The sequence below is a fragment of the Telmatherina bonti genome (assembly GCF_933228915.1).
Source record: "Telmatherina bonti genome assembly, chromosome: 20".
Lineage (NCBI taxonomy): Eukaryota > Metazoa > Chordata > Actinopteri > Atheriniformes > Telmatherinidae > Telmatherina > Telmatherina bonti.
Genome location: NC_136618.1, coordinates 8,717,528 through 8,736,459, shown reverse-complemented (window position 1 = coordinate 8,736,459; position 18,932 = coordinate 8,717,528). Strand labels below are relative to the sequence as shown.

At 37.5% G+C, this 18,932-nt stretch overlaps 1 protein-coding gene across 3 annotated transcripts in view; it reads left to right on the top strand.

Annotated features, from left to right (window-relative positions):
- The window catches only part of LOC306770758 (NACHT, LRR and PYD domains-containing protein 12-like), a 190,626-nt gene that overhangs the window by 39,099 nt on the left and 132,595 nt on the right, over positions 1 to 18,932 (top strand). For 2 of the 3 annotated variants that reach the window (XM_079259684.1, XM_079259683.1), the window contains one exon: positions 8,101 to 8,274. The exons of the other annotated variant lie outside the window; for it this stretch is intronic. In XM_079259684.1, coding sequence (XP_079115810.1) covers positions 8,101 to 8,274 — 174 coding nt within the window. The remainder of the gene's footprint in view (positions 1 to 8,100; positions 8,275 to 18,932) is intronic. 3 annotated transcript variants of the gene reach the window in all.

Sequence of the window (18,932 nt, the reverse complement as noted above, 5' to 3'; positions counted from 1 at the left end):
ATATATATATATATATATATATATATGTATGTATATATATATATATATATATATATATATATATATATATATATATATATATATATATATATATATATATATATATGTTTGTGTTTTATAGTTTGCCGTGCATCCTGCCTAGTGTGTGACACGACACATTCACTTTTTATAAATACAGAAACGCATCCCAGCTCTGTGCCTTAATATGGAGGTAAACTCATCATACAAATAGACTGAAGCCATCCTCTGCCTCTTTAGTGACCGTGGAAGACGTTAAATGAACTCTAAATGGTAATTAAAATGCTAATTAATAATTAGTACAGATGAGCGAGACGCTACCACACGGGTAGTTTAATAAAAAATTATTGCACATTATAGTGTTGTTTTATAAGCCACAAATGCGAAGTTAGGAATATGTATGTCAATGTCAATATTGGAGCGTGTCTCCTGGCAGTGCATTTGGATTTCATTGCAGACAAGTACACAAGCAGAGAGCTTAACAAACACCAGAATGGGCTTATCGGAACGACTCATACAGCAAAGGAACTCTGTGATGAACTGGTGATGTCTGCTCTTATTCTTTATTGATGGGATGATTACGGTTCAATTTCAGTGGCAGTTCAGAAAGGGGGTTGGGATAATTATCTTAAAAAACGCAGTTTTTTACACGCATTGTAATTGCACAAAACGCGGTTTTTAACGCCCGTAAAAGTGGCAGAAAAAGGCACTTTTTACACGTGTTCAGGAACTATACAGAACGTCGTTTTTTACGGCGTTTATCGAAACGGTGTATTTTATGCCGTTTTAGCCTTAAAAAATCGCGCTTTTAACACTGCTTTGTGAAGAAAAGCGGCGTATTTTATGGCGTTGTTATGCCAACGTGCTATTTAAGTGGCGAAATTTTGGCCCTTTTGGCTTGCCATATAGAGCTTTCTGACGGAGCTACTGACGGAGCAGCTCTTTGGTGGAGTTCGGTGCAGCTGAAATCACCAAAAACTGGCAACTCTGACAGGGTCAGTTAGGGCCGTTAGGACAGCAAAGTTTCTGCAAGAAGCCTGCAGCTGTTTGTGGAGAGAACTGCACCGATGAGGATCATTATGACTTGTTTAGATAGCATTTTCAGAAAGCCAATGGCTGCTTCACGAGCCATAAGTGAGCTGCATGCATGAGCACTGTCGTAGGGCATCTCAGCCCTGTGTCTGGGTTCACCACATATCCTCCAGAAGCTGCGAGCTGATCGCTCTGATTGGTTGACGCCCCGCGTCAAGCGGCCAATGTTCAGATTTTCCATCACTGGCTTAAAAAAAAACATTCAGCGTGTTCTGTGTGTTACGCCGACGTAAGAAAGCTCGACGCCCCCTTGCCAAGCCTCCACATAGACTTTACATGGAAATTGCTGTGGTTGTCCCAACTAGCATAGCATTAGCTAAGTAGCCAGTAACTTCAGAAATAACGTGTAGAAAATATCTGAGAATACAGAACGACCCTTCATCTCTCTGTCATCTGCAGGTTGAGGTGTGTTTTAGGAAGAGAGATGTGAATGTCGAGGGGAGGAGGTTTATTCACTGCAGCACATAAAACTTCATATTAATATTTCAGTCTGTCTTCAGACACCATCATGAAGTCATGTCTCTAGTTTTACTTTGTCAGAAACTACTAATGTTACACAGACTGGAACAGACTTTCTATGTGTTACAATTAGTGCCAGACCATTTATGACCATTAAACATAAAATACAGCTCAATCAAAGATGATATCTTTTGACATTTGAGAAAATCTGGTTTTTATTTTGGTTCATATATGATATATGTCATGAGATATTTCATGGCAAAGAAAATGTCAGATATTAAAAGGTCTTTAGAAGGCTTGATAATAATGTTTTACCAACTTCATCATGTTTGTTGTATAAGGCATACACCCATGGCCTAAATCTAAAGATAAAATCAATCAGTACAACTGATAGCTATTCCTGGATGCTCCATCAGTAAAAATAATTGTGTAACAACAAATTTCAGATCAAATTCTCCTAACTTAACACATACATGTTTTAATTTTACTGATGCATTTTGTGTTTCCTTTATTAAATTAAACACATAAAAATGACAAAATATTGTGACAACCACAAAAGAAGTTACTTTATGCATAATATATTTTTCAAATAAATTGTCTGATTAATAGGTGATCATTAAATTTTTCTGCCTACTAAAGGAAAAAATGTTGTGAAAGACAAAATTGTACTGTCCAAAATTCAAATATCTTTTGGTGTAAGTATTAAGCAACCGAAAAGCAGTTTATTTTATGCATTATATATTTTTCTAATTAATTGTCTGATTGATAGTTTATCGTGAAGTTTTTTCTGCCAGTTAATGGCATCAGCCTTAAAAATTCCATACAGGTCGGACCCTACTATTTTCTACTTTTACATTACTGTTTTTCTTAAAATAATATGGAACATCTTTATTATTGCATCTATTTCAAACCTGATTTATTACTTAGCAACTCTGTTTAACATTAGTTGTACCATTTTCAAATATTTTATTCTGGTGCCGTTACTTTAATTTTAGTCAATGTTTTCTGTAAGAGTTTAATGTTCTTGAATTACCCTTGTTGGTTTATCAACCATGGATGTTAAACCATAACTCAGAACAGGAACCTATGGCTCGCAAGCCAGATGCAGCTCTTTTTATGGCTGCATCTGAGTTTCAGATGAATCAGCAGAAATTTCTTCAAAGAAAAATGAATCCATAATTTTGCTGTTACTTTGATTAAAATAAAAATGAAACAGAAAAAGCCATCACAATAAACAAAACTAAAAATCAACACATTTTAATCTACCGTATATATACAGTATATTTTCATCCACAAGTTTTCACTGTTGCGTGCAGCAAAGAGCCAATCCTCTCTGTACTCCGGTGTTCTTTAGCGTTTGTGAGGAGCGGGAAGCTGTTTACAGATGGTGAATAAGCCAAAGCGTTCATGATTGATGTCGCCAACGAGCTTTTTGATAACTTTAAGGATAAAGACAAGATATGCCGTTGTCAGCAAGAACTGTACATGATCGTACCATAATGATGTCAAATCAAGTAGAGAAACAAGTGAATGACATGAATGCAGCGAGATATTTTTCCCTCGTCTTGGATGAATCATCAGATATCAGTCATTTATCCCAGTTCAGTATTATTGCACGGTACGTTGCAGGTGACACGCCGAGTGAGGAAAGTCTTGCTGTTTTGCCGCTGAAAGGAACAACGAGAGGAGAGCATTTATTCAAGTCTTTCATGGAGTTTAAATAAAAAAATCTACAGATGGATAAACTTATTTCTGTGTGTACTGATGGTGCTCCGTGCATGGTGGGAAATAACAGAGGATTTGTAGCGCTTCTTTGTGAGCAGGAGAATAGACCCATCCTCAGTTTCCACTGCATTCTACATCAGGAGTCACTTTGTGGGCAAATGTGTGACAAGCAGCTTGATGAAGTGATGTCGCTGGTCATTCAGGTGGTTAACTTTATTGTTGCCCGAGCTTTAAATGATCGCCAGTTTAAAGCACTGCTGGATGAAGTTGACAATAACTATCCCGGTCTGGTTTTGCAGTAATGTCCGTCGTCAGTTACTGTATTTCAGACTTAACAGCAATGACTTGAAATGTACTTACAGATGATGTTAAACATCCTTCATTTGTAGAAAGTTTGAGCTGAGACTGAAAAACCACTTACATCTACATTTTTAAATGAATAAGATCAGTAACATCAGGCTGTTTGGTCTTTTTAATAAAAGTAAAAAAATAAAGTCATTCTAGAGGAAAGGAGACCTTAGAATACTTCTGCTGTGATCTGATGCAACACAGAAATTACCTAAATAATAAAATAAGAAAATATTTTAATCGGAAATAATTGAATGAATAAATATAGAAGATATTGAGTAAATATAGAAAATAAAGTAAACAAATAAGATCTTCCAGGAGAGGCTGGGGTTGATATTTAGGGTTGTGGTGCCCCGTAAAATAATAAAATGTCTGAAAGATAAAAAGTTTGTTGAAAAGGAAAAACAATAATGAAGTTAAATTTAGCAGAGTTTACTTAAATCTTACTGGTGTCTTTTTATTCATAATGATGTTGAATTTAGCAATTAAACTGTTTTAGAGAGTTTAAAACATCAAAATACACAGCGTGTATCAGGATAAAGTAAAATTTATATCAGGATATCAGTTATAGACCATATCACCCAGCACTACTTTGCACCGGCTCCCAGTATGTTTTAGAACTGATTTTAAGATTTTACTGTTGACTTTAAAGCCCTCCATGGTCATTCAGCCTCCTCTTTATCAGACCTTCTACAACCAGATGAGCCTGTTAGAAGTTTGAGCTCTTCTGCCAGAGGACTTTTAGTTCTCCCAGAGACATGAAGACCAGAGGTGATGCAGCCTTTGTGCTCAGAGACCCGAAACTCTGGAATGAGCTGTCTGAGGACATCGGGTCAGCAGAGCAAGGACGGGTACAGCTGGGTGGCCTGGGGGGGGCACAGCTCACCCTTCCAATCAGACTGGCCAGCCCCGGTGCCCCCCCCCCCCCCCCCCCCTAAGCCAAGACAATTAATCAATTTTCATCAAACATCAACTGTAAGATGAAGTCTTCACAGTGAAGCTCAGATGTCCGAGTGTACCTGAATGCAGCAACTGCTGCAGTATGAGCATAGGTCTCCACTCAGGTTAGCAAAGGAAGGAAAGTAAAACGCTGTAAACAGCAGGAATTGGTTTGGGCAGCCAGAGCAGGGGCGCCGTATAGGGGGGAAAAGTTAGGAAGATTCAGAAGGTTTACGAATTGATAGAGGCCCAAAATATGTAAAATATATAAGAACATTATCAAAGCTTCATGAAAAATAATGTATAATATTTTAAATGTTATGTTAAAATGATCTCTAAAATCTACCAGGGTTTCTGGATCCAAAGGAGGAATAACTCAGGCCGTATCAAAACAAAATGGGAGAACGAACTAAGCAGAAATAAATCACAGGGAGTTTGGTGTTCTGTGTGGAGAGCACAGCACTCATTCACAAGTTGGAAGAGGTGGAGGATATTTGGTTGGAAGAACCTTATCCTTTCCTTCATTCCACCCACAGTAAAGGCAAACCATCCCAGTCACAGGAACAATGCTGGAGGCAGTGCAGAAACCCCAACGCCAATTACTCCCATATCTTCTGGCTATGTCCAAAACTTACAGCCTTTTGGGAAGATGTGTGTAGAACTGGAGGCATGAATTTGGGTTTCTAGACCCCTAATAAAGGTATGACTGTATTTTATTGTACTGGAAGACAATGCTTTGGAAAAAGACTGATATTTATATAAAATACTATTATGGACTTGTTAAAACAACTTTCACAAGTAACTGGCATGAGGCGGATCCCCCAACCCTTAATCAGTGGATGGATAAAGTTAAAGAAATCCTTGCTGTGGAAAAGTTGACTTTCAGCTTGAGGACCAAATGAACCTCCTTTATCTGGAAATGGGAGAAATGGACTTCATCTAAAGACTAGAAAACACTGCAAACAGCTCAGATTAATACTGGACACAAAACATTTTCCAATAGACGTCTAAATGCCCCCCAAGTGTTCTGTTTGCTTGTAATGTTTACTCATGTTTACCAGTGTTGTTCTATAAACAGAAGCCAATTAATAAACAAAGTGGGAACAATATTGCTAAGATAAAGACTATTGTGTCACGTTTACAGCTGGAAATGATCATACATGCTTTTATATGCTCATAGCTGGACTACTGTATCTCTATTTTCACTTGCCTCAAGAAGAAATCTCTGGAACGTCTTCAAGTTGTTCAGAACGCTGCTGCATGGCTCCTAACTAGTACTTTAACATCCTTATGTACCTGTATTAGCTCAGCTACACTGGCTGCCAACCCACTACAGAGGACACTACAAAGTTCTGGTGTTAACGTGCACAATGCTGCTTCAGGCTCCACATTATATCAGTGAACTTTTACAGCCATATGTGGCAAACAGATCCCTGAGGTCATGTGATCAGGGTCTGCTTGCTGGGCAGCATACCTGGCAGGTTATGTTGAAACAATAAGTATGTTCACCCTGAGTTGAAGAAAACTCTTGGTTTCTGTTGCAGAAAGCGAACAAGTCTTATCTGTTTCCATGGTAACTAACTCTGAAGTAAACCTCCTCGCTGACAGGTTCACCATAAAGAAACTGAGTTGCTGCCCTTCTCCTCCCACCTGAAGCAGCTGTGAGACATGTTTTTTTTTTTTTTTAAATTCATCTCAAACACATATACAGTACAGGAACAAAAATTCACATTTGTATAACAGTGTTATTTGAGAAGGAGCAGTAGGAGGCCCAATGCTTATTTAGATACTACTCCTAATTTACAGTCTTTTGTTGAACACAATTATAGAGCAAACCTTTACAGACTGAATCATCAGTCAAAAGACAAAATTAAAACAACAGATTAAATGATGAATTGTTTTTTTATATATATTTATCCAATAATAATTCCTTATCTTTTTTTTGTTTTTAGAAATGTAAAATATTAATTCATGATTTGAAATCATCACTTAGTCCATTCCACAAGTTTACTCCATAAATGGATATACATCTGCTTTTTATGGCGGTGCGTACATATGGCTTCTGTAACATGGCTTTACCTCTCAGGTTGCACACAGCAACTCTGTCTTTAAACATCTTTTGATATTATATGGCATCTTACTTTGAACTTTAAACATAAATTGTGCTATTTTAAACTGAACTAAGTCGCAGAGTTTAAGGCAACATACTTTCAAAAATAAATTATTGGTATGATCTATATATCCTGCATGATTGATAACCCTTTTGGCTCTTTTTGGTAGAATAACTAATCTTTACAGAGTAGTCTTAAAAGTGGTCCCCCAGACTTCTACACAATAATTAAAATCTGGTAATACCAAAGCATTGTACAAGGTAAGTAATATTTTGGATTTTAGCTATATCTACATTTGATAGAAGACCAACACTTCCAGCTATTTTTCCACACAGATAATCAATGTGAGGTTTCCAACTCAGTTTATCATCAAGGACCACTCCTAAGAACCTATTTTCAGACAGTTTTATTATTTTTATTTTTTCAAATTTTAAATCAATACTCATTTCTTTTCATGGTTCCCAATTATAATACATTTTGTTTTATTTACATTTAAAGATATTTTATTTGAATCAAACAAGGATTTTTGTTTTCCTATCTCTTCTGTTGCAGTTCCTATTACATCATTTAATTCATTACCTGAACAGAAAATTATTTTGTCATTTGCAAAAATAACACATTTTAAAACAGCTGACACTGAACATAAATCATTTTATATATAAAATGAACAATTTAGGCCCCAACACTGACCCTGTTGGGGCGGGTTGTCCGTACCAATGCCATTTCAGAGATTTACAAGCGGAACGAAAGCACAAGTATTTACATAAAGGGAAGATTTTTCAAAACTCCAACATTTGTGAAAGTATCATTTCTTTATTAATGGCTTGTTTTGCAGTTATTCTGTTTCTCCAGCCATGAAATCATCATTTCATAAATGTGTGATGGTAGAAATCTGCTGTTTGTCCAGTGAAGATCTAGTTGTATACGTGACCTTACTAAAAGATTTTAACTTAGCATTTAACTTAGCAGTAGAGGAAGTCCCTTCCTCTAGACATGAGATCTGTGGACTCAGTGACAGGTTTCAGGACTACATAAAGTCAATATAAGTGAGGTGGAACATATGAAATTTCCACCACATCCTACTGATCTGACTTGATGATATAAAGCAAGTAGTCTTAAAAAGATTGTTTTAATTTTTAAAAAGCAAAAGAGGCTAAATTAAAGCTGAAATGTTCACAGTGAGGATCACAAATTTTGCTTATTTAAAAAATGGTTCCACTGACATGACATGGAAAGTAGAAATGAGAATTTTGTCAGAGAACTCACTCTGATTGAAGTCTCTACGTCTTTATTGAAGCAGCAGCATGTTGTCATTAATATTAATGAGAATTCTTCTTCTCTGCTTCTGTTGGACTGTTTTAACCTGCATCCTGTTGGCTTCAGCTCACAGCTTTTATTCTTTATTCAGATTGAAGAGCTGCAGTTTGTCAGAGATCAGCTGTGCTTCTTTGACCTCAGCGTTGGAGTCCAACCCATCTCATCTGAGAGAACTCGATCTAAGTTGGAACTACATCATGCCGGCTGGTGTTAAAGATCTTTGTGGATTTCTGGAGAGTCCAAACTGCAGACTGGAGACTCTGAGGTCAGACACCATGTTTTATTTGTCTTCAGTGTTTCAGTTCATAAAAAATGATGATTTATTAAATAAAAGCAGAAGACTTTGATTCTGTCTGACAGAAACTAATATATAATCACTGACTGATGCTTCTAGACGTTGAGCTTTAGTGAATGTCTATGGCTGAAATAATGATCATATAATAATGAATCAGCTGATATGAAGCAACTCCCCACCATCACTTATAGAAATGAAGCATCTTTAACTGGATTAGAAAACAGCTTTCATCCCAGCAGCAGTTATCTTCACTCACATGCATTAATAATGACATATTCCAGCCAAAATCCTCATCACACTAATCATTTCAAAGAAATCATTCTCAGTTGACTTTCATGTCATTAAAAATGATCTCTGTTCCACAAGGTCAGTTCACACTGAAACACATGTTCCTGTTAAGTGGATAAAAGGAAAATACAAAGAAGAATTGATCTGAAGGAAAATCACATGATTGGAAAATGAAATCAAGTGAAGCTATGACCTAACTTGTTGCTAGGTAACAGTGGATGGAAGGAAGTGGTGAGTGTGTGTGAGCAGCTTTCCATCAGGTGAGAAATGTTTGAAATTGTGGAGCAGAGTCAGTGTTTCATAGCTCTGCAGCCAAAGAGAAGCTGAGAAGGTGAACTGCTACGAGCCTGTGCAGGTGATCCAAACACAGACACAAAGGATGATGACTGAACAGCCATGAAGGAGAGAGGCAGGGATGCTCCATCACTGGAGAGAAATGCTGCTCTGTTTACCTGCTGGCTTTCTTTCTTCTGCTTTATTTATTCACAGCACAGAGTTGCTGTGAAGAGCTTGTGTGTGAATGTAGGCTGAGAAACATCAGATAAGAAATATGGAGCTGAATCACAACCAAAATGTTTGTTTGTCTGGAAAATGTTTCAGTCTTCAGGAATAGAAGATGATGAATCAAGTTTTCATTTTGATCTTTAACAAACAACAATAGAAATGCATTAAAATGCATTTTATAAGAAGTGTAGTTTATTTGTTTCAGTCACAGATAATTCATTTCTTTATACATCAACAACTGAAAGAGCAAAACAGGCAGAAGCAGAAAGCTTGTATGCATATATAAGTATACACTTACATCAGATGAGTTTTGTACAAATGATACCAACAAAAAACAAATGTACTACATATACAGTATGTGACCTTTGTAAAGATAATAAGTTCATGCAGTTACACATCTCTCATAAATAAACTGGTAAACTTTCTTTTTAAATAAAGAATTACATTGTTTTAATCTCATTACTAAGTTTATTCCATAGTTGAACCCCCCAACAAGACCAACATCTTTGTTTCATCTTTTCTGGATTTTGGAAGAATAAATTTACAACAATCTCTGAAGTTATATTTAGTTTGCTGAAGCTTGAAATATTTTGGACACCTTCTGGAAGAATATTTAGTTTAGCATTTTTTATAAAATTTGGATTGTTTTACAATAAACTAAATCCTCAAATTTAATCAAATGTGATTTAATAAACAATGGATGTGTATGATCATAATAATCAGCGTTATTTATCAGGCGTATGACAGGTTTCTGTAATACAACAATGTCATTAAGTGTTGTCTTGTGGGCGCCACCCCACTGCTCAACATAGTCAGTCTCATATGGGATATTAACGTACAATAAATTATAGACACAGCTTTATTTGTCAATTAAACTGCAGTTTTATACAAAATAATTGTTTTTAATATAATGTAGATGATGCTTCCAAGTTAATTTAGAGTCTGTTACAACCCCTAGAAATTTATCATCAAACCTCTTTCAGTTTCAATACCATCTAATTTTAGTTTCTCCTCTTTAAGTGACTCTTTCTTACTTCCAAATATCATCAATTTGCTTTCTGATATATTTTCAGCTTTTTTTTATATCAAACCCAGTTTTGGATAAATTTAGTTATCTTTCTATCAAAAAATAAAAAAAGGTTCTTTTAATTTATTTTTCTAAACAAACTGATGTTGTGTCGCCGTCAAATAAAACACATTTAAACAGGTAAGACGATCATGTTTTTAAAAATAATAAAGTTTTGGACTGATCACAGAACCTTGTGGTGTTCCACATGTTCTGCTCTTCAGTCCAGATACTGAAGCTTTTAATTGAACATGTTGATGATTATCTAGATAACTTTTAATCCAAGAAAGAACAGAACCTCGACTCCCAGAGTTCTCAAGTTATTTCAGTAGTTGACCATGATCAATCATGTCAAAGTCTTGCTTTACATCAATAAATATACCTGCAGAAAATGTATTATTATCCAAAGCAGAACTGAAGCATATTCCTGATGACTTATGTTGTAGTTCGGTTCTCTCAGAGTCCATGTTGTTGTTGACTTAATCATGTTTTTTAAAATGTATCAAATTGTTTCACAAAAATTTTAGAAAACTGAGGAAGAACAAATATGGGCCTATAATTTTCCATGAGATGCTTTTTACCATTTGTAAGACTTGGAATAACCTTTGCTATCTTCATGTGATCTGGAACAATATCATGCAGGAACGACTGTTTAGAAATATAGGTGAGAAGTTTAGCAGTTACATCAATAACTTCTTTTATAATCATCATATCTATTTGGTTTATATCAGCTTTGTTTTTATTTATAAATGCCTAAACTGTGTCAATAACATCCTTTTTAGTCCCTCCACATAGGAACATAAACTTCATATTTATACTGATTGTTTCTGAAGAGAAACTTGTCTTTTTCCTGCACTGAAATGTTTTGTGAGTGATGGCCTCATATCAACAAAATAATTATTAAATTCTTCCACTATTGTTTAAGTCAGCCACACTTGACACTTTTCAAAATGGCCATTATCCACCATTGTCTTTTCTTGATTAACCACCGATTTATTCTGAATTCATCATAAAATGGTAAATAAACACTTTTAAGTCTTGTAGTTGTGCAGAATGATGTCCTTGCAGTATTTGTCCACTAGATGGAGCTCTGACTCCATTCAATCCCACAGTCATCCCCCTGTCTGTCCAACAGTGGAAGCTACATCCAGGTTACATTACAGCACTGGGCTGAGTGGAGCTTGTCCACAGCTAGGTTTATAATAATGTTGTGAAATTAATGACTCCGCATGTCTCCAGTTTCAGCTTAACTCTGCCATGTATGATGACAAGTGACGGGTATTTCATTGCGTCGGTCAGCTTTTTATTTCCACTGCATTGTTAAAGTTGTGCTAAACTAGCTTAAGGTGCTCCCCGTCTATGTTAACAATAACATCGCTGTGGTTGTCCCAACTAGCATAGCATTAGCTAAGTAGCCAGTAACTTCAGAAATAACGTGTAGAAAATATCTGAGAATACAGAACGACCCTTCATCTCTCTGTCAGCTGCAGGTTGAGGTGTGTTTTAGGAAGAGAGATGTGAATGTCGAGGGGAGGAGGTTTATTCACTGTAGCACCTAAAACTTCATATTAATATTTCAGTCTGTCTTCAGACTCCATCATGAAGTCATGTCTCTAGTTTTACTTTGTCAGAAACTACTAATGTTACACATGAGATATTTCATGGCAAAGAAAATGTCATACATTGAAAGGTATTTAGAAGGCTTGATAATAATGTTTTGCCAACTTCATCATGTTTGTTGTATAAGGCATACACCCATGGCCTAAATCTAAAGATAAAATCAATCAGCACTACTGATAGCTATTCCTGGATGCTCCATCAGTAAAAATAATTGTGTAACAACAAATTTAAAATAAAATTCTCGAAATGTAATACACGTTTTATTTTTACTGATGTGTGTTTTCTTAGTTTTACCATTTTCAAATATTTTATTATGGTGCAGTTACTTTATTTTTTGTAAAATATTTTCTGAAAGAGTTTAACATTGTTGAATTATCCTTGTTGGTTTATCAACCATGGATGTTAAACCATAACACGGAACAGGAACCTATGGCTCGTGAGCCAGATGCGGCTCTTTTTATGACTGCGTCTGACTTTCAGATTAATCAGCAGAAATTTCTTCAAAGAAAAATTCATCCATAATCTTGCTGTTACTTTGGTAAAAAAAAAAAAAAAGAATAATAATACAGAAAAACCCATCGCAATAAACAAAACAAAAAATCCACACATTTTAATCTACCGTATCTATATTTTCATCCACAAGTTTTCACTGTGGTGGGCAGCAAAGAGCCAATCCTCTCTGTACTCCGGTGTGTGGGAGGGTCCGAAACCCTGAAACTCTCATTTTAGTGGATCATTTACAACAGCCTACACGAGTCATTTTGAGACCAAGAAGTAATACTACCTCATTTTTAGGAAGCTTATTTATTCAGAATCGAGGCCGGCTTTAGGCAGGGGCAAGAGGGGGCAATGCCCCCTCAAACAAATACTCTGCCCCCTCAAATCAAATCCGCCAAAACTGCACAAACTACCTAAACTCTCTCCCTCTGCACAGAGCTGCGTGCCGGTTGTACAGCATTACATTACCTGACCCCCCCTCCTTCTCCCCCAGTGAACAACCAATCAGCATTTAGTATGCAAATGAGTTGACAAGCAGCCTGATTGGTGGGTGTCAGGTTTCTCCCCTCGCTGAGGCGCTGCAGCAGTAAAATTATGAAGAAGTGAAGCTCAGTTAAATACCTCGTAGCGATTTACATCGTGAGATAAGCTACTTAATAACTAATTAACAATAAATACAGTAGTATATACCATCTATATGTTGTGTCAACAGGTTATTGTTGCTTTTTAAGTGTGTAAGCCTGTCAGTGGGAGCATTATTGAATCACACATGAACACTGGATGCGTGGTGTGCCTGCTCAGAACACGTCTGGCCTGGGTATTCCCGGCCCGAGCCCCGAACATTTCTCATCAAGCCCCGAAGGATTTTTCAGCCCAGAAGAAATAAGTTTACATCAACTCAGCTGCCTTATGACATTAAATAAGAAGGTAGTTTTTAATTTCCTGACCTGAGTGAATGCAACACAGGTACAACAATGTGGCCAATCAGAGAAGAAGTTTACAGAAGCGGGGACACCTCCGTGTTTTATTGGCTGACAGCCCGGTGTTTTAGTCCTAATCTGAACTCTGCTGTTATTTTGAATTAGGGTGGACATATTCAGCGGTTAAAATACACATCAGATGATTCTTTTAAAGAGGAGAATCAACTCTTGGCTACCAGTAGACAGCCAGGCTCTGGGTCAACATATGAAGTAGGAAAACAAACTACTCATTTTAATTAGTATGTCTTCAAAGTAACGTGAACATGAAGCAGATCATTCATGACAGTATTGGTACTTCCAAGGTTAAGCTAATTATGCTAAACCGTTAGCCTCGTCTTTTTCTGTTCCATACATTTGCATTAAATCCAGTGGGGAAGTGTGTGTGAGACTGGAAAACGTTCCGAATTTCCCAAAACCACGAAGGAGGAGGAGGTGCTGCTGGGAGGGTGCACGTGCGTGTGTGCATGTGCGTGCGTCGTGTTGCAGTAGATAAAAACAGCTTTAACATCAGTGTGGAAGTTTTGTTTCTAGATGCAACTTCAGTTCAGATGTAGATAGAAAACAAACATCTTTAATATAATATTTACTCATTTGTTTACCAGCAGGTCTCTGCTTTATTATAATGCTATTTACTGTTTACCTGCAGGTCTCTGCTTTATTATAATGCTATTTACTGTTTACCTGCAGGTCACTGCTTTATTATAATGCTATTTACTGTTTACCTGCAGGTCTCTGGCTGTTCCGTTAAAGTCCAGCTGTTTGGTTGATGGTATTACATCTTATGTTGCTTCAGTATATTTGGAATAGAAAACAGTCGTATCATGATCTCAGCTTTTTGGGTGTTTACGTATTAATGAGGATGGTGGTTGGTGTATGGTTGTGTTGCTCCAGGATGGGCTGTTGGAGACTGGGAGGGACACAGTAGACCACTAGACTGAGCTGTATTTGATGTTTGCAGTTATACATGTAGAGATTATTACCTCTACTACGACTGTCGTTTAGCATTCTTTGTATTTTAACAGAGGTAATATTGTGGGGGCGGGGAAGCCTGTTGCATTACATGTCAGCAGTCCACCAGCACCTTCCTATGATGTCCTCTACTGTTTGATTTCGTGCTTGTGTAGTTCTCAGTATCATATCTAACTCACTTTGGATGAAAGCATCTGACATGACATAAATAACACAAACAGTAAAGATTCCTCTACGAAGTTGTGGGCTCAGCCCCCCCCAATGTAATTATTAGTTAATTAGATATTATTAGTTATTGTAAAGTAGAGACTGAGTTTTAAAAAAAAAAAGAAAGAGGAGAAGGTGAATAAAATGAAGAAAAAATGTAATGTTCTGTGTTGGTTGTTTTTGTTTTTTGCTGAACTATGCCAGCTTAGTTTTATATTTTAGTTTATTATTTGGCTGTCTAATGAGACATTTGTTATGTAGTTTGCTGTTAAAACTTTGATGATTGGTATTTGTAATTTTTTTCTTGCTTTAATATATCTAATATTTGTGTATTTCGTTTCTCCTCTGAGGGAATGCCACCTTATTGTGGTTTGGGGTTTGATGTTCTGCCCTGTTTTTGTTGTTTGTGATAGGCCTAACTATTTCAGCTTAGCTTAATAGTTTAGTTTATTGTTATTTGGCTATCGAATGAGACATTTGTTTTGTTGTTGGTTGATAAAACTTTGATCATTGATATTTGTCATTTTTTTATTATTTTAATGTATCTATAATTTTTTTTATTCCTTTCCCCCTTTTGAGGGATCGCCACCTTATTGTGGTCAAAGGGTTTGCATGCCTCAGTGACCCTAAGAGCTATACCAGCAGGAGCTTTAATTTCTGGTGGGACACCCAAGCTGGACAGGTCTTTGGTTCGAGGCCTGATGAAGTGCAATCCATTTCTTAAGAGTGTCAGACTCCAACAGTCCCATTAAGAAAACAGTTACAAAAAACAATAACAACAAAAAGAGCAGAAGCGTGATGTGCACGCATGATGCCCCCTTCACATATCTGCCTGCCCCCTCAAGTATGCATTTCTAGAGCCGACTTTGTTCAGAGTGAACCCTTCCAACCAAGAAGATGGTGAAAAGAGAAACAGATGAGGAGTACCGTACATTTCAACAGGAATGGACAGAAGAATTTGCCTTTGTGGAGAGAGCAGGTTCTGTAATGTGTCTAATATGCAATGATAAAATTTCATCAATGAAACGGTCAAATATAAAGCGCCACTTTGACACACACCATGCCACATTTGCAGTGAAATATCCAGCGGGAGACAGCAGAAACTACGGTCCAGAGTACAGGCTAATCAGCAGCAGCTCCGTGTGTGGGCCCGACAAGGTGACTGGAATTCGGCTCGCTTTGCTGGTTCTTTAGCGTTTGTGAGGAGCGGGAAGCTGTTTGCAGATGGTGAATAAGCCAAAGCGTTCATGATTGATGTCACCAATGAGCTTTTTGATGATTTTAAAGTGGAACTATTCTGTGCATTTCGGGCTAATTTAATTTTATTTCTGAGCCCAGAAGGGCTGGGATTGATCGAATTATTGTCACAAATCACTTTATTTACTTCAGACCGACCCTCTCCGTAGGCTGTCAGATCAAGCTGTGGGCAAAACGAGTGGAATGACACTCTTCCGCATTAATCCCCGCCTCCCGCCAATGCACTACATCGGGAGCGTGCACCGCATCTGCTTTCGCCGTCATTGTAACATCTCATAAACAGAAGGATTAGGCTAATATGAACTCAGTAAAAAAAAAAAAAAAAAAAAAAAAATACAATGTCAACACATAGCATACAGCCTTACATGTTGGAACCTGAATCAGACCCTGAAAACGAAGTGGAAAACAGCAACCCACAGCAACGAATGCAGCAGGATGTCTCTCTTTGGTAAACTCACCAGCCATCGTTGGAAATAACTTTATCCCACGTTTTCCACCCGCCTGATGTATGTGTACATGCCCTTGTTAACCAGTAGAAGGTAACCAATCACCGAACCTTATTCCCTGGGACGTCACAAGGATTTCGAAGTAGAAAAAACTCTAAAACAACGCATTTTTCGTCGCTATGGAAACCAAACGGAGAGAGTGCTGGAACTCAAACGCAAACATGCGTTTAGGTGATAAAAAACAGTGCCGTTCACATGTCTGATGAGGATTCAACACTGTAACACTGTAGAAAGCTCAGAAAACTTGAAATACTATAATAGCACCCCTTTAAGGATAAAGACAAGATATGCCGTTGTCAGCAAGAACTGTACATGATCGTACCATAATGATGTCAAATCAAGTAGAGAAACAAGTGAATGACACGAATGCAGCGAGATATTTTTCCCTCGCCTTGGATGAATCAACAGATATCAGTCATTTATCCCAGTTCAGTATTATTGCACGGTACGTTGCAGGTGACACGCCGAGTGAGGAAAGTCTTGCTGTTTTGCCGCTGAAAGGAACAACGAGAGGAGAGCATTTATTCAAGTCTTTCATGGAGTTAAAAGAAAAAAATCTACCAATGGATAAACTTATTTCTGTGTGTACTGATGGGGCTCCGTGCATGGTGGGAAATAACAGAGGATTTGTAGCGCTTCTTTGTGAGCAGGAAAATAGACCCATCCTCAGTTTCCACTGCATTCCACATCAGGAGACACTTTGTGGGCAAATGTGTGACAAGCAGCTTGATGAAGTGATGTCGCTGGTCATTCAGGTGGTTAACTTTATTGTTGCCCGAGCTTTAAATGATCGCCAGTTTAAAGCACTGCTGGATGAAGTTGACAATAACTATCCCGGTCTGGTTTTGCACAGTAATGTTGGCTGTCAAGAGGGAAGGTGTTTAGCTGTTTTGCGGCTTGCCTGAGTGAAATCCAGACTTTTCTTCAAATGAAAGACGTCGAGCATCCCGAGCTAGCGGACACTTAGAGGCTCCTCAAGTTTTATTATCTCGTGGACATGACTGAACATCTGAACGAACTCAGTGGGAAAATGCAAAGCATTGGAAATAGTCTTATTCCTTCAACAAGCAGTTTTTGCATTTGGAAACAAGCTGGAAATTTTTACTGTGGATATTGAGACCGGTCGTTTACTGCACTTTGAAAAACTGAAAGAATTTAAAGATGCGTGTACGGCAAGTGGCTCCTCTCAACATTTTAATCTCTAACAGCTAGCAGGCTTCACATCTGATCTCCTGCAGCCATTCAAAGCATGCTTTGGGGATTTTGTGAGCACACAAGTCTTTTTATGTTCAACACTCATCCACACGAGTGTGCAGTGGACAAAGTCAACCTGAGTTTCATCCCGCTGTGTCTGTCAGAGATTTTGAAGTAGAAGTTGCTGACCTGAAGGCCTCAGACACGTGGGTGAATAAGTTCAAGTCACTGAATGAAGATTTGGAAAGACTTGCACGAGAGCTGCAAGTAAACACAATAATACACAATAATAGCACACAGATGTGATAACCATGAAACGTGTACAGAAGTATGTATGAACCAAAACACCAGAGGTGTATAATCCAGGTGCCATTAAGTAGAAGTCCTGCATTGTTTTTGGATCTACCTGTGCATTTAGAACAGGTGTTTTCACTAACAGGATCATCTACCTTGCTGTGGAGCTGAGCTGATTAAATTCAGCTGGTTTAGTGACTGGTTGGAACAGCTGCTGGACAGGACTTTTACTTTATGGCACCTGGATTGTACACCTCTGCAGAGCACAGTTACTGTATTTCAGACTTAACAGCAATGACTTGAAATGTACTTACAGATGATGCTAAACATCCTTCATTTGTAGAAAGTTTGAGCTGAGACTGAAAAACCACTTACATCTACATTTTTAAATGAGTAAGATCAGTAACATCAGGCTGTTTGGTCTTTTTAATAAAAGAAAAAAAATAAAGTCATTCTAGAGGAAAGGAGACCTTAGAATACTTCTGCTGTGATCTGATGCAACACAAAAATGACCTAAATAGTTAATAAGAAAATATTTTAATTGAAAAGATAAATAAAAAAATACAGAAGATATGTAGTAAATATAGAAAATGAAGTAAACAAATGAGATCTTCCAGGAGAGGCTGGGGTTGATATTTAGGGTTGTGGTGCCCCGTAATATAATAGAATGTCTAAAAGATAAAAGTTTGTTAAAAATGAAAAATAATAATGAAGTTAAATTTAGCAGAGTTTACTTAAATCTTACTGGTGTCTTTTTATTCATGATGATGTTGAATTTAGCAATTAAACTGTTTTAGAGAGTTTAAAACATCAAAATACACATCGTGTATCAGGATAAAGTAAAATTTATATCAGGATATCAGTTATAGACCATATCACCCAGCACTACTTTGCACCGGCTCCCAGTATGTTTTAGAACTGATTTTAAGATTTTACTGTTGACTTTAAAGCCCTCCATGGTCATTCAGCCTCCTCTTTATCAGACCTTCTACAACCAGATGAGCCTGTTAGAAGTTTGAGCTCTTCTGCCAGAGGACTTTTAGTTCTCCCAGAGACATGAAGACCAGAGGTGATGCAGCCTTTGTGCTCAGAGACCCGAAACTCTGGAATGAGCTGTCTGAGGAGATCGGGTCAGCAGAGCAGGGACGGGTGAAGCTGGGTGTCCTGGGGGGGGAAAGGTCACCCTTCCAATAAGACTGGCCAGCCCAGGTGCCCCCCCCCCCTCTAAGCCAAGACAATTAATCA